At 51.4% G+C, this 15,998-nt stretch overlaps 1 protein-coding gene across 1 annotated transcript; it reads left to right on the top strand.

Annotated features, from left to right (window-relative positions):
• Positions 1-5,443: 5,443 nt before the first annotated feature.
• Positions 5,444-6,376, top strand: LOC134057396 (olfactory receptor 14A16-like). The gene has a single exon (XM_062514384.1). It carries the CDS (start codon positions 5,444-5,446, stop codon positions 6,374-6,376), a length of 933 nt encoding a protein of 310 aa, XP_062370368.1.
• The last annotated feature ends 9,622 nt before the right edge of the window (positions 6,377-15,998 follow it).

Below are 15,998 nucleotides of genomic sequence, written 5' to 3'. Positions count from 1 at the left end.
ACTGATTTTGAAGGGTACACCTGATGTTTAGAAAATACCTATCAGGAGGTTATTATTACAAAGAACAGGGCAACTGAGAGATATTGTAAAAGGTGGTTTATGGGTTGATTGCATCCATCTCATTGAATGCTGAGATATTAAATGTAACACATCCAAGGCCATAATATCAGAGTGTCTTGGTTTGAAAGAGAGGTGTTTGCTAAGAAAGGCAGAAGCCACCCTTTGAACTGAAAAATGTGATCCCTTTTCCCTACAAATTATTATAATTTTGGAATTAAGGGAGCTCTCAGGCAAAGATATGGGGGTAGGAATAACAGTTATTTACTAGTATATCTAACAAGACAAACTAGAACAACAACAGCTATGAAATTACCCACAAACAGAACAGTAACTCAATCCCAGTCCCTTTCTGGCTGCAGGCACCTTTTCCCTGAGCTGCAGTTCCCGGTGCTGGGGGTGGGCAGGTCCCGCAGAGCTGCAGGAGGGCTGGGGGTGATGGCAGAGCTGTCCCAGGGGGAGAGAGAGATGGAGAGAGAGCTCTCCGCTCACGGTGTGGGTCCCAGTGCTCAGCAGAGTGCTGGATGGTGGTAGTTCACAGCGAGAAGGCAGCAGGGCAGGATCCGACAGCAGTGAGGATGGCTCCCGACGCTGGGATGGCAGGGATGGGGCTGAGGTGGCGATCGTCCTTCTCGTCTGAACTCCATGGGGGAAATGGGGCGAGCCAGAGCCTTCCGTTTCCTCTTCTGGATGTTTGAATATCCAGGGGTTTCCCTCCTCTCTCCCCTCCCCCTTGCCACCAGGGCCCAGTCAACAGGTATCTTAGCATGACAATGGGGAAAATTCCACAGAGGGAAAAGGGAAAGAACCAACCCCCAACAGTGGGTGACAAGAGCCCAGCCCACAGCCTTTTCAGCCACAGCTCTGGGTTCCTCTGAAGCCAACTCTAGTTCTGGTCACAGTGCATTATACACTTTCCATTGCAGAGCATCTTAAAACATGACAACCAGTTAATACTTTTACTATTACCTACAGCCTATCAGAACTACTAAAAATACTACACTCACGTTACTATCCTATCACAAAAAGTTAGTACGTTATTACAGTTTAAGCTAGAAGTTGTTTTTCAGTTTTCTTCCAGTGGAAAATTTTGAGATCTTTTTTTCTACTTGCCACATGGCATTTTGGTTTGCCTGTGAAAATCTTTTTGCTTGGTAAAAACATTTTTTGTTCCAACTAACTTGCTCTTTTCCTTCTACTTATACAGTAAAAGTTGCTGAGCAATTCTTTTCTTCTATCTCTAAACTTGCTATCATTTCTATTTCTTCTTCAGATTCAAAGATCTTTCTGTTATTCATACCTATCTGTGAGATCTTCCTGTCAAATCCTTAACTCTTCCAACACTTGCTGAACTTTAAAATATTTTACTATATTATTTAACATATTGCTGTGCTTACACAATACATATTTCTGTTTGCTTAAAACATATTTTTACTTAAACTACAAACCTATATTCTTCCTTCCTGTCTGTTTCACTTTAATGCTCTAATTGTCCAAGCTTTTTATCCATCTCAGTCTCTGAGCCTGTGTGCACAAGACCCTGAGAGCTCTCTGTGCCTGCATTTCCCACACCACAGTATCCCAATGGACCCTTGGTTCCATGGGAACTCACGGTGTCAGAAGGGTCTCTTTGGCTCCATGATGCGCTGCAGAGCCCCTTGATTCAACGAGGCCTCAAAGTGTCCTCATGGCCTCCAGGATTCCATGACGCCCTGCAATGTCACAATGGACCTTTGGTTCCACAGGTTCCTGCACTGTTCCATGAATCCTTAGTTCCATGGGGCCCTGCAGTGTCACAATGGACTCCTTGGTTCCATGGTGCCACACAATGACACAATCACCCCTTGGTCCAACAAGACCTCACATTTTCATAATGGTTCCTTGCTTCGATGAGGCCTTCCAGTGTCATAATAGTCTCCATGATTCCATGAGGCCACAAAGTGTCACAACACACCAGTGATTCCATGAGACCCCATCGTGTCACAATGGCCACTAGGTTCCATTGAGCCCCATGGTGTCACTATGGTTTCCTTGGATTCATAAGGCCCTGAAATGCCACAATGGCCCTTTGATTTCACAAAGCCTCAAATTGTAAAAATGGCCTCCATGGATTCATGAGGCTCTGTGTGCTGGTTTTACCTTGAAAGCAGCTGAGGGAAGGGGATTCTATGAAGTTTTTCTCCATGAAAACTTCCTCTATGAATTGATGAGACCAACTGGAGGCTGGTTCAGTTGTTGACAGCCCGAGAAACCAATTGGAGAAGTCACTTCACTCAGTGAATCACATTTGAAGCTAGTAAACCCCAGGAAAGCACTTTTTCATTTCCAGCCCTTCACAAGGTAACACTGACCTGGCCTGGGCCTCTCTCCTGTGGCCCGGGGCAGGCAGGGCTGGGCTCGGGAGCTGCTGGGCCCTGTTTCCAACCAGGGGCCCCGATAGCCAAGAAGAAGATAAACCCATTGCTGAGATTCTTGTCCTTCCCCGCTGTGGCCGTGGCTCGGCGGGGCCCTGCCCTGCCCTGCCCCGGCTCGGAGCAGCCCCGGGGTGGCCGAGCCTGCCCGGCCGCCTTCACGGGCTGGGGGGAGGCAGCCGGGCCTGGTTCGGGAGAGCCCCCAGGGCTTTGTGTGCTGGGCAGGGCAGAGGGAGAACCCCCGGGCTGCGGCTGGAGCTGGGGGCGGGCAGTGCCGGAGGAAAGCCATGGAGCCAGAGCCTTAGCACCCATTTCTCCTCTGACTGGACTTTGCAGTTTTCATCCAGCCCCACCTGGGCAGCCTCAGATCCTGACACAGCTCCAGCATGGCCTGGCCCAACTCCTGCAACTTCTGTGTGAGATTTTAACTTTTCCAATGTTCAGATAAGACTTACAGACTTCCCATCCTTCCTTGGGTGAGAGGAAGAAGAGCAGAAAGGATACACCAAAGTCAATGAAGGTAAAGCTGAGTTTCTAGATGGAAGGAGAATGAGGAGATGCCATGAAGGTTGGCTGAAATATCTTTTTGTAAGTTATGGGGATGGACTGTACTACACTAAAAAATTCCTTTAAACCATGGAGAAAGACATGGGGGGTGGAGCAAGGTGTAAAGTGTTTGAAGAATCCTTTGCCTCGAGGATGGGGAAAAAATGGGGATCTCTGTTCCAGGAAATGAAGTATGCATGGAGAGAAGTGAGCTAAAGAGAAGTTTTGCCTTTGAGTAGCTCATCCTTAAAAGTAATACCCCATGACCCTTTTTTTAACATGGCCCACAACTCAGCTCTGAAAAGACTGTGATGTGGGAGGAAATTCATGATAGCAAATCCTGGGCAGCTGTTATACATGAAAAAAATGAAGTCAGGAAAGAACTCATTGTTTCCCTCTTAAAAAAAATCCTTATAACTGAACAAGAAGAAGCTCCCTCAAGTGAACTGAAAAATATTATTTAAGTAAGGAATTGACGGACGTGTCTCAGAATGTTGCTAAGATGTGACAAAGAGGAAAAAAAGGACAGGTCTGAAAATCTTCTCTGAATTTATTATTCTTAATATTTGTGTTGTTAATGAAGTTTTTCTTTATTCCCTTTTAAGTTTCAGGCCTGCTTTACTTTTACTCCTAATTCTATTTCACAACAAAAGGTAAATGTATTACAATTGGCACACCCAAAATGTAACACCCAGTGCCCCGGAAAGAGCCCTGAGCAAGGAGGGAGGGACAGGATCGGCCTTACCAGGGGCTTGGGCTCAGCCCTTGGCCCTTGGCATTGCTGAGACACATCCAGGTTTGCTCGGCATCAGAGACACCTTTCCCTTCTATGCCCCCTCCAGTCATCACTGCATCCAGTGTTCTGCTCTAAATGGAACCTGGAGACAATTCCTCAGTCCTGTCCCTCAATGGAACCCATTAAATCTTTAAGAAACTTTGGAGTTTCAATTTAACTTTGAGTTCTCAAGAAGTTTTTTGAGAATACACTCTCTGAGGGACTGAGTCGGACTTAAAAACAAATCCCTGATAGAGTAATTAAAGTCCATGTATTGTGTCTCCTGGCACAGAGGGAGCTCCTGGCAACCAAGAAAGGTTTGAAAAAGACATTTCTGCTGATTTGCAGCTCCTCTCCCAGCCCAGCAGGGCTGAGGGCACTGCCTGCAGGCACTGAGGGGACAGGAGCCAGGCACAGACAGGCTAAAGGCAATCAGGACTGGGAAGACACTGAGCTGAGACTTCACTTGGGGAAACATCTTCACAGGCCTGGACATGGTGAGTCTGTGGGTGCAGGGCAATGTCCCCTGTGCTCCTGGAGGGATCTCCTGCAGCCAGCACAGCCCACAGCCTGGGGGATGTGTCAGGAGGACTCTGCCAGCGCTGCTGCCAGGGACGGCTGCAGGGGCTGAAGCTGGGGCTGCAGCCAGGGCTGCCCTGCAGAGCAGCTCCTGCAGCCCTCAGGACTCTTGGCCAGCCCAGGGCATGTGCCACCTGCCAGGGACAGCTCTCAGCCTGCCTGGCAGCTCCCCATGGACTGTGGGCAGTAGTTGGAGGTGGAAGGAGCCACCCCCAGCAGGGCAGATTCCTCCTGCTCTGGAGATGCTGCTGCATGGCCAGGGCTGCTCTCAGCTCTCTCCTCAAGGCAAGGCAAAGGGGCTGTCAGGTGTGTCTGTGTCCCTGAGACTCCTGCACTGTCCCCCTGGGCATCAGCAGATGTGCCTCAGATCTGCCTCACAAAGTGCCTCCTCCTCAGCCTGCTCTGCCTACAGACAGCAGCAGCAGCACCTTGGCTTGCAGCATCTCAGTTTGTCTGAGCTGCCCTTCAGGCCCTGCTGCCAGGGAGATGCCCCTGGGCAGTGCCCTGTGCTGGGAGGGGTCTGCAGGGCAGAGCTGAGCCCCCAGGGCTTGGCTGGGCTCTGGGAACACTGCCAGGGACAAGCCTTGGATAGAGACAAACAGCTCCCAGTAGGAACAACTCCAGGCAGCAGAGAGCCAGACCAGCTCTGGATATACTTCTCTGTCCATTGGAACAAACAAAACAAATAAATTTTTGGAAATTTATTTTGGAATTGGACCTTTCAAAAAGACTAATTCATTTTTCAAGCACTCTTTAAGTGCAAAAACCCTGAAATAGAGTGAGGTTTAATGAAAAAATGCCACCTTTGTTGGACCAGCAGGTCTGAGTACCCTGGGGCACAGGGAGCCCCGTTTTCCCTCTGGGCACACCACTGTTCAGGCTGAGTGTAATGCTGAATATGAGACAGGAACTCAGCAGAAGATACCCAAACTCAAAAAGTTTAGCAGAGATCTCCCACAGGAAAGCAAGTATTTTGAAGGGATTCTTAAAAAAATGGCTTAAAATTGAGTCAACAAACTTGATCTCAACTTTTCAATGTTTTCTTTCAACAGCCCAGGATGCCCAGAGTGCAGAAATGTCCAACAGCAGCTCCATCAGGCACTTCCTCCTGCTGGCATTGGCAGACACGCGGCAGCTGCAGCTCCTGCACTTCTGCCTCTTCCTGGGCATCTCCCTGGCTGCCCTCCTGGCCAACGGCCTCATCATCAGCGCCGTAGCCTGCGGCCACCACCTGCACACCCCCATGTTCTTCTTCCTGCTCAACCTGGCCCTCACTGACCTGGGCTCCATCTGCACCACTGTCCCCAAAGCCATGCACAATTCCCTCTGGCACACCAACAACATCTCCTACTCTGCATGTGCTGCTCAGGTGTTTTTCTTTCTCTTCTTCATTTCAGCAGAGTTTTTCCTCCTGACCATCATGGGCTACGACCGCTACGTGTCCATCTGCAAACCCCTGCACTACGGGACCCTCCTGGGCAGCAGAGCTTGTGCCCACATGGCAGCAGCTGCCTGGGCCAGTGCCTTTCTCTATTCCCTGCTGCACACAGCCAATACATTTTCCCTGCCCCTGTGCCATGGCAATGTCCTGGGCCAGTTCTTTTGTGAAATCCCCCAGATCCTCAAACTCTCCTGCTCACAATCCAACCTCAGGGAAATTTGGCTTCTTGGTCTCAGTGCCTGTTTAGGTTTTGGTTGTTTCATGTTCATTGTTTTCTCCTATGTGCAGATCTTCAGGGCTGTGCTGAGGATCCCCTCTGAGCAGGGACGGCACAAAGCCTTTTCCACCTGCCTCCCTCACCTGGCTGTGATCTCTCTGTTTATCACCATTGCCACATTTACCTACCTGAAGCCCCCCTCCATCTCCTCCCCATCCCTGGATTTGTCCCTGTCAGTTCTCTACTCAGTGGTTCCTCCAGCCCTGAACCCCCTCATCTACAGCCTGAGGAACCAGGAGCTCAAGGCTACAGTGTGGACAGTGATGACTGGATGGTTTCAGAAATATTAAACTGATGGCCAATTTCAGCAAATCACGTGTAATAAAAGTCATCTTTGATACTTCTTGTTGCCTTAATTTTGGAGATTTTTTTATGTTGTTTTACCCATTTTTCATATTTTCCACAGAGTAATGTCATTATCTGTGCCATTTCACTTTTGATATCTATCCAACCTTAAATGAGGAGCTGGGTCTTCATTGGTTTTAAATAAAATGAACGATCTCCCAGCAAAATTTTCTCCAGAGATGCCCCTTCTGTTCCCTTCTCTGGAGCTGCAGCAGCAATGTCTGTGTGCAGAGCTGGGGCAGATCAGTGCTGGCACAGCAGCTGTGCCCAGCAGCAGCAGCAGCAGCACTTGGTGTTGCCAGTGCTGCTCCCGTGCCACTGCCCCGCTGCCCTCCTGCCCCTGGTGTTGCTGCAGGGCCTGAGTGCTCTCGGGGCCGGGCACAGCCCTGGGGGTGGCAGTGCCAGGGCTGCAGCAGGGACAGGCCATGGGCACTGCTGGGGCAGCGCTGACACCTCAGGGCAGGGCCTGGGGGCTGGAGGCTCCTTGCCCAGGCTCTCTCCAGAACACCTGGCCAGGCCAACGCTGAGCACAGAAAAGCCCCGGGAGCAGCCCCAGGCTGGCCGTGGGCAGGCTGGGCCCAAACAGCATGGCTGGTGCTCTGCAAGGTCCCTGCAAGGGGAGAGCCTGGCAAGGAGCAGCAGAGCAGGGGCTGATCCATCCCCAGTGCGCTGGACACCCCAGGGCAGCGTCCCAGAGCGTCCTCGTGCACCTGCCAACAACATCCCCCCTCTGCAGCCCTGGCCTCTCCCCCAGCTCACACAGGTGCCCCATCCTTGCAGGCACACACACGGCAGCACTGGCTCAGGAGCCCCTGTTTGCATTGCACAGAGCAGGCGTCAGCACCGCCATGGTGCTGCTGTGGGCAGAGGGACCTGAGGGAGCACAAATGCCATCAGCCCCTGGGGCCAGCAAGGGCTGCGGGACCAGAGGGAAACCACTCAGGTTTGTCGTGGCCTCTGAAGTCAGACAGAAAGTTTGTTCCCATGAGCTGTGACTTTCCTGTCCCACTGCAGACATTGCTGCTCAGAGCCAGGGCTGCCTGGCAGCCACCCCCAAACTGCTCTGAGCATTTCCTTTGCTTCACATTTCCTTTCTTTAGTCTTTCCTTATCCAGATTTCTTCCTCTTGCCCTCCCTGTGCCCTCCCATGCAATCAGTCCATCCCTGTTTGACCTTTCCTCTCTGGCCCCACTCCCCATTTCAGTTCCTGAGCTAGCTCAATAGGAACATCCCTTAAGGAGCAGAATCAACCTCCAAGTGCTTCAGGAATTGTCTGCAGGGTCCTGCAGTGCCTGGTGCTGCTCTTTGCAGAGGCACCCCAGGCCAGGGGGGCACATCTGGGCTGGTGTGTCTGGCTGTGGGGCTCCCTGTTGTGGGCAATGAGGAGGGGCTGGAGAGGCTCTGCAGGACTGACAGGATGGGCTTTGGGGGCTGTGAGGAGAAGCTGAGGGACCTGAGCTGCTGCACCTTCTGAGGAGGAGGCCCAGGGCTCATCCTGCAACTGCTGCAGGGGTGGTTTCAGACAATCACAGATTGAGGAAGGCTGGAAAAGACCTTAAAGATCATCAAGTCCAACCTGTTCCCTGACACCGCCTTGTCTCCTCTGAGCCTCCTGTTGTCCAGGATAAAGGATAGCAGCTCCTTCAGCTGCTCCTCCCAGGACTTGTGTTCCAGAGCCCTCACCAGCCTTGTTGCCCCCCTCTGTTACTGCTCCAGCCCCTCCATGTCCTTCCTATAGTGGGGGGCTCAGAACTGGACACAGCACTCCAGGTGCTGCCCAACCAGTGCTGAGTACAGGTGAAGAATCACTGTCCTACTCCTGCTGGCTAGGAGCAGGGCAGTGCCAACATTCCCCCTTCTGGGACACCACAGCTGTGGCAGACCCAACATTCCATCCCTGGAAATGCTCCATGAGAAGCTTCCAGTCAACGCAACTGACTGGCCACTGAGCACCCCCAGCCTGGCCTGATGTGGATTCCTCTGCACGCAGCTCAGGCAAGATCCCCTTGGAGAACTTCACTTTTCCACAGACAAGTGCCCCCAGGTCCCTTTCTGCCTGGCCCCTCTCCAGCCACTCTGTCCCCAGCCTGGAGCACTGCAGGGGTTGTTGTGGTCAAGGTGCAGGACCCAGCTCTTGGTCTTGTTAAACCTCACCCTGTTGGATTTGTTCCCTGGATCCAGCCTGTCCAGGTCCCTCTGCAGAGCTCTCCTACCCTCCAGCACATCCACACTCACACCCAGCTTGGTGCCATCTGCACATTTGCTGATGGTGCACTGTGCTCCCTTCTCCACATCATCAATAAAGATGTTAAACAGGACTGGGCCCACACTGATCCCTGCAGGACACCACTGCACACACGCTGCATGTGGCACCATTCCCCACCACTCTCTGGGCCCCGATGTCCATCCAGTTCTTAGCCCAGGGAGGGGTGAACCGCTCCAAGCCACAGGCTTCAGCTTTTCCAGGGAATGCTGTGGGATGGGGTGTCCAAGGCTAAAGTTCAAGTAGACAACATCCACAGCCCTCCCTGTATCCACCAGGCCCTGTCAGAAAACTCCTGGTGGGCAAGAGCTGGGCAGGAGGCAGCCGTGTGCCCTGGCAGCGAGGCAGGGCAGGAGCACCCAGGGCTGTGGGACCAGGACATCAAGGACGTGGATTATCCAGGGCACTGGGGCCTGGTTTGGGTTGCCCAGGGCAGGAAAGATGTCTGGCAGCTGGAGCAGGGTGAGGGAAGGGCCTCCAAGGTGGGGCTGGAGCCCTTTGGCTGTGAGCAGAGGCTGAGGGAGCTGGGCTTGTCCAGCCCGGAGCAGGGAAGGCTGAGGGGCTCCTCATCCCAGCCTGGCAGTGCCAGCCAGGAGCTGATGGAGAACACAGAGCCAGGATCTTCACCGGGGGGCCAGGGGGGAGACAAAAGACAATGGGTGGAAAGGGGGAAAGAGGGGAGATCAGACAGGACATGTGGAAAACTCTTGTTCCCATGGGCTCAGACAGGTTCTCAGATAATGCCCTATCACTCTTCTTTTGGATAATCAAATTCTGATCACATCTGGCCTTAAACCACTTGGTCTGACCCAGTCTCTGACAGCTTGGGCTGCAGACTTGCTGAGTTCCCTTCCAACCTCAGCACCTTGATGATCCTGGAACAATGCTGTGCTCGATTTTGGAATGGGCCAGAGCAGATTTTTAGGGGACAGGAGCCCTCTGGGGGTGTAGGGAACCTGACACTTGCAAGGTGCATGAACACATCTCACTAGCTGGGGCATTTGAGTACTTGAAGAAATATCCATGTCTTCCCACCAGGAGAGAACAGAAATTTCCTGGATATGTACTGATGACAGGAGAAGAAATCCTGCTCTTCCCCTCTACCTGTGTTACTACTATGCTGTCTATTATTTCATGTCCCTCTCCATTTGGGTGTTACCCGCTCTCCTGTTTAAATGGCCATGTCTAAGGATATCTATTCACGAGACCAGATGGTTCTATGGCCCCACCATTGCTCCCAGATTTCCTTCTCCACTTGTTCTCTGATAATTTCACATCAGTCTTAGTTGTGTTTTCATTTGTAATAGAATCACCCTTTCTAATGTCTTTTTCTAAAATTGTTTCTGAATGGAAATCCCTTGTGCATGGCAGACATATCTGATACTGGTTTGACATTGCACAGAGCTGAGGGAAGAATTCTGATGATTATTAAATTATAACATTGATACACTTCTTATGTTGGCCTATGAAGAGAAACCTTTCTGTGCCTCTGAGTCTCAGCAGTTCCTGAGCCCCAAAGGACACAAACCTGATGAGCTGTGGTGCCCACTGCACTGGTGGCTCTTGCACCTCCCTCCACAGCCACAGCAGAGCTCCCTTGTCCCACAAAGTCCCTGGCAATGCCGGGATGAAGGAAACAGGACAGGCTGTGGGGATCAGGGGCAGGGCACGGCCAGGGATTTGGGGTGGTTGTGAGCCCAGGGCAGGAGCCGGCCCTTGGCCTTGCTGAAGCTCATCCAATTGTCCTGGGCCCATGGCTCCAGCCTGGCCAGATCCCTCTGCAGAGCTTGCTGCCCTGCAGCACAGCCACACTCCCAGCCAGCTTGGGCTCCCCTGGACACTGACTCAGGGTGCCCTCCATGGCCTGGTCCACATCAGCAAGGAACACATTGAACTGCCCTGGCCCCAGTCCTGAGCCCTGGGGACACCCCTGCATGTGGCTCCATTGCCCAGCACTCCTTGGGCTGCACTTGTGTTTGCCATGGAGCTGGGCCTGCCTTGGCTTCTGTTTGCTGACCCCAAATGAACATCCCTCTGTGTCTGGGGCAGCTCCTTCTCCAAGGAAAGCAGCTGGGACATGGTGCCAAGGAGGTGAAAGCTGCAGGCACAGCCTGGACTGGAGGAAGCTCAGATTGGCACAAGGCTGCTCTGAGTGCCAGGGCTTGGATGAGGGAAATGGTGGGGTGGGGGTAGGGACAGAGTGTGATTGATTGTCAGCCATAAAGGGACTGGATGTTCATATCTGCTCAGAATGCATGAGGAGGTGCTGGGGGATCAATATGAACTGGAAATTGCTGATATCAGTATATAAATATGAAAATAATAAATATGAAAAAATATCTTCTCTCTTTTTGTTTTGAAATGAAATATATTTTGATTTGAGTGAAAGCTTAGACAAGTTCTGGCTCATGCTCCAGTTTTTGGTAGTAGCTCTGTTTCAGGATACCTGAACATCAACTTTTTGCTTAACAAGTTCTTGAGAATGCAAATTTAGGTCTATTATAAAATGAATTATTTACTGAATGGACTCAAGATTAACAGACAAGAGACTTTAAATGGACTACTTACTGCACAGACACAAACCAAAGAAGTACAGGTAGATACAAACCCAGTGCACAATAAAGTTACCTATATTACAGCTAGTGAAGAAATAGCAGAGATCAGGAGTCAATGTAACTTACCACTGAACTGATGAGAGAGTGCACATGGAGCCCTTTCACTCAGCTTCCAGAAAAGGAAACACAAAGATTCATCCAGATTTGGGAGTGAAGCCCTATCTGTTTCCAGGGATTATGCAGAAGAGTTTTGTATGGTGAATGTTTTGTGTATATTTTATAGTTTGTACAGTGAAGTGTGTGTCACTCAGAAATTCAAGGCTTATCTCCCTCCCTTCAGTCTGCTCTCAAGGCAGGATGTTCATGGGCAGCTGGGAATTCCACCTCCCTGGCACCAGAGATAACTCAGCACAGGACAGATGTCCAGCCTGGGTTATCTCAGCAATTGCTGAGAGGGGGAAGATGCCCTGAGTGATGGCCCAGCTGATGGACAGAACAGATGAGCTCTGCTGTGCCACAGGGGAAGTCCTGCTGCAGGAACCTCCTGGAACCAGGGGGGTGTTGTGACATTGTGATGGCTCCTGGAACCAAGGAGAGAGACCATGGTGACACCAGTGAACCTCCTGGAACCAGGGAGAGAGCCCATGGTGACACCAATGAACCTCATGGAACCAAGGAGAGAGACCATGGTGACACCAATGAACCTCCTGGAACCTAGGAGAGAGACCATGGTGACACCAATGAACCTCATGGAACCAAGGAGAGAGACCATGGTCACACCAATGAACCTCATGGAACCAAGGAGAGAGACCATGGTCACACCAATGAACCTCATGGAACCAAGAATCCATTGTGACAGATCAATGCCTCATGGAAGCAAAGAGAGCATTGAGACACCAATGGTTTGTCAGGACTTGCTTGATCCCAATGAGCCCCGTGGTGCATTTGGTGCTGAGCTCTTGAACCTCAGGCCCTGAGAGGAGATTGCACAAAGTTTTCCAGGAGTCCAAGTCAGAAGAAAAACCCAAAGTGTCTCAAAGCATTAATGGGATCCACTGAGGTCCATCCCCAACATAAGATCCTCTTGGACTCCTTGGAAGAGACAACTGGAGGCCACAATTGCCCAAAAACCTCTCAAACAATGAGAGAGGAAAAGACAAGGGAAAGTTCTTTAAAAAAACGGAAGTGCCTTGAAGCATTAATGAGCACCACTGAGTGCTGTTACTGAGGAGCCCTCTCAAGAGACTAATTAAAGCAGAGAATGGGAGGCCATGATTGCACAAAGCTCTCAGAGACTCCAAGGCAAAAGTAAAACCCAAAGTCCATGGAAAAACCTGCAGTCCCTGGGAGCATGAAGGAGCCCCCAGGGCCATTCCTGACCAAGGCTCCCCAGGGACTGGTCCCAGCAGATCCCTGAGGCTTCTGGCATGTGGGGGGATGCTGAGGACATGACAAGGGCTGACAGTGCCCAACCTTGCTGGGGCTGTGCCAGGAGGCCCTAGGGGCTCAGGACAAGGTGTCTGCTCACAGCCCTTGGTGGCACAGAGCCTGCTGTGCCCCAGGCCACCAAGACTTGGCTTCTCTTTGTCCCCTCCTGTCATCACTGCCTCCAATTTCCTGCTCTGACTGCAACCTGGGCACACTTTCTCAGTTGTGTCCCTCAGTGGGACCCATTAAAAGTGAAAGAAACTTTGGACTTCGATTCTGGCTTGGAGTTCTTGAGAGGTTTCCTAACAAACCACAGCTCTGCCTTGATTCCCCACTGGTCTGCTGCAGTTCATGAGGAAAGTTTCAACTCTACTTATGAAACTCCTAGTTTCCCCACTGCAAACAGACACACTTCTCAGGTGTGTGCCAGCCCAAGGTGCCACCAAAACCACTGCAGAGCTGCCCTGGGCCAGCTGTGAGGGTGGATCATCATCCCAACCTGCATTGGGCACTGCCAGGGGCTGTGGCCATGGACACTGCACTGACCCCACTGCTGGGTTTGGGTGCCATGGAAACCATGAGAAGTTCAATTTTCTTTGGAAACAGTGGGGAGGACTGGGACATACTGGGGAACACTGGGAATGCTGAGGGGGATCTGGGTGGACTGGGATGGACTGTGGGGGTTCACAGAAACACACTGGGACATACTGGGACATACTGGGACTGACACTGGGCAATACTGGAGCAATTTATGAATACTTTGAGTGATAATGGGGTATACTGGGACAAACTGGAGACACTCTGAACAGTGTGGGGATGACGGGGGACACTGGGGCATACTATGGATGACACTGGGGAGTACTGGAAGAGAATACAAATGAACTCAGGTGTATTGGGAGGGCCTGGAGAAGTGCTGGGGTTGTATTGAACTGTACTGGGGATGAACTGGGCTGTACTGGGAGGGACTGGAGGGGTTCGATGGGCTGCTCCCGCCCCCGCCCATCACTGCCCGCAGCCAATCAGCGCCGGGAATCGGGGAATGGGGGCGGGGCCTGTGACGGCGCCATCTTTTCCTTTTCGCCTCTAACACCCATCATGCACCGCGGCCCGATAGAGCCCCATTGGAGCTGGGACTACAACGTCCATCATGCCCCGCGCTCCACAGAACTCCGCTATCTGCCCCCTCCCCCCATGTACCATAATAGTCCCCCACACTCTCCAGGATCCCGAAGTGCCCACTCACCATCCTCTCAGGATCCCCCAAAAGCGGCTCCGGATTCCCTGATTGCTCCCAGCGCCACAGATTCCCGTTACAACCACTTCTGGGAATTAATCTCCTGTCACCTCCCGTGGCCCCATAGCCCCATATAACGCAGTTGCACGTTTAAAACACCCGCCGTGTTCCTCGCCCTAAAGGGCCCAGTTAGACCTCCCCAAGCTCCCCCCAAATGCTCCCGAACCGTACACGTTCCCCCCTGAGCACCTCAAGTCACAGCTCGGACTCAAAAGTGTCCCCCAGGAGCCTTCCCGGACCCCAAATGCCCCGTCCGAGACACTTCCGGGACTACAGCTCCCGTCATGCACCGCGCCCGACAGAGAGACATTGCAGCTGCGCGTTCAACTCCCGTGATGCTCCGCGGCTCCACTGAACAGTATTCTACCCGCGCCTACAACTCCCATCATGCCCCGCGCCCCAGAGAGCCCCGTTCGAGCCTCCCAAGTGCCCGCCCGGACCCCGAAGGGCTCCACATTCCCCTCCCTGACCTCCAAGTTTTCCCCCTGGACCCCCAAGAGCTCCCCCGGACGCCGAGGTGTCCGTCAGAATCCCTCAGTGCCCTGCCCAGTGCCCACCCGGCTCCCTGAAGTGTCCTGCAGACCCTCAAGTTCTATCTAAATTCCCTCCCCAGACACAAATCATCCCCAAATGTGCCCCAAAAAAGTTTCCATAGATCCCAAACTGGCATAAAAAGGATTACAAAAGGACTGCTAAAAACACTAGCATAAAGAAGGAGAAATGAACAGCCAATAATTTAAAGGATTTGTGTTGCTTCGAACCAATGACTAGTAACTTCTCTGGTTTCTAAAAAATTGATAGATTTTAATATAAAAACTAAAATTAGATAATTAAAAATAATGTTTCTTTTTATAAATAGAAAAATAAATTTCTTTAGTAAATTTAATTATTTTTCATTTATTAAATGAAAAACTGCTAATATTTCCTTTTATAAGGAAAATATATTTATAATTTTATTGTTTACTTTAATTGTAATTATAAGAATACATTTATAGGGATTTTTTTTTTATTTTTCAGGATGTCAGTCTCAGGTGGGCAATGTCAGACACGGTGAGGGTGGGGGTGAGGAGCAGGTTGTTCAAACAGGGTCAGCCCTGAAAGGGATCATTCTGCTCTGTGCCCAGATCTCCTAAGGAGACATTCAGCATCAACATCACTTGGGGAATGCTTCTGTCACTTCTTCTCGGAACTGAAAACCAAAAATAATATGCCCTTGATTAAAACAAAAAATCCTGAGGTGCACTTTGAAATCTCCCTCCTTAACAGAACTCCAAAGTGACTGCAAGCAGCTGCACAAGCCCTGGAGACTTGAAGACAATGGAAGGAAGACAAAGAGCTCCCAAGGCCTTTGTGTATTTTAATGATGCCCAGACTTGGGGATTTGGGGCTGATGGCAGGAGCCTGAGGCACTGAGAGAAGGTTGAAGAAGCTGCTGCAGGAGTCAGCAGCAAAACTGCAAGTGCCTTGGAGCATCAGTGGGCGCCATGAGTGAGGGCAGGGAGTGCCCAAGGCTCCCCAGGGCCTGGGGAGAGCAGATCCTTGAGGGCAGGATTGCAGGAGCCAAAGGCTGTGAGCAGGGAACTGCAATGCTGAGCAAGGCCTGGGCTGGCTGGAGGAAGCAGAAAGGCCAAGGCTGAGCCCAGGCCTGGGACAGCAGGGCCTGTCCCTCACGGGTGGCTCGGGGCTGTTGCTGGGGCAGTGGGATGGCAGGGGCAGCAAGGACAAATGGCATCAGCCTGTGGGACACTCCACATGCTCATGGAACCAAGGCACAGGGTGACACTGTGGGGCCTCATGGAAACAAGAGGCCATGGTGAGCCTGCAGGGCTGTAACACCCCAGAGCAATGAAATGCTGGGGGTAACCAAAGGTTCCTTTACTTGTGTTTGGTGCACGGGAGAAACCCCAGCCAGATATTCTCAAGAGGTCAAAGTGGCACAAAACTTTTAGTGGCAAAGTATAGAAAATCAAGGAATTCTGGAAAATGATTTAATATCAAATCCAATTCAACATAAAACTCTTATCATG

The sequence above is a fragment of the Cinclus cinclus genome, unplaced genomic scaffold (assembly GCF_963662255.1).
Source record: "Cinclus cinclus unplaced genomic scaffold, bCinCin1.1 SCAFFOLD_32, whole genome shotgun sequence".
Lineage (NCBI taxonomy): Eukaryota > Metazoa > Chordata > Aves > Passeriformes > Cinclidae > Cinclus > Cinclus cinclus.
This window is presented reverse-complemented; position numbering and strand designations above follow the sequence as displayed.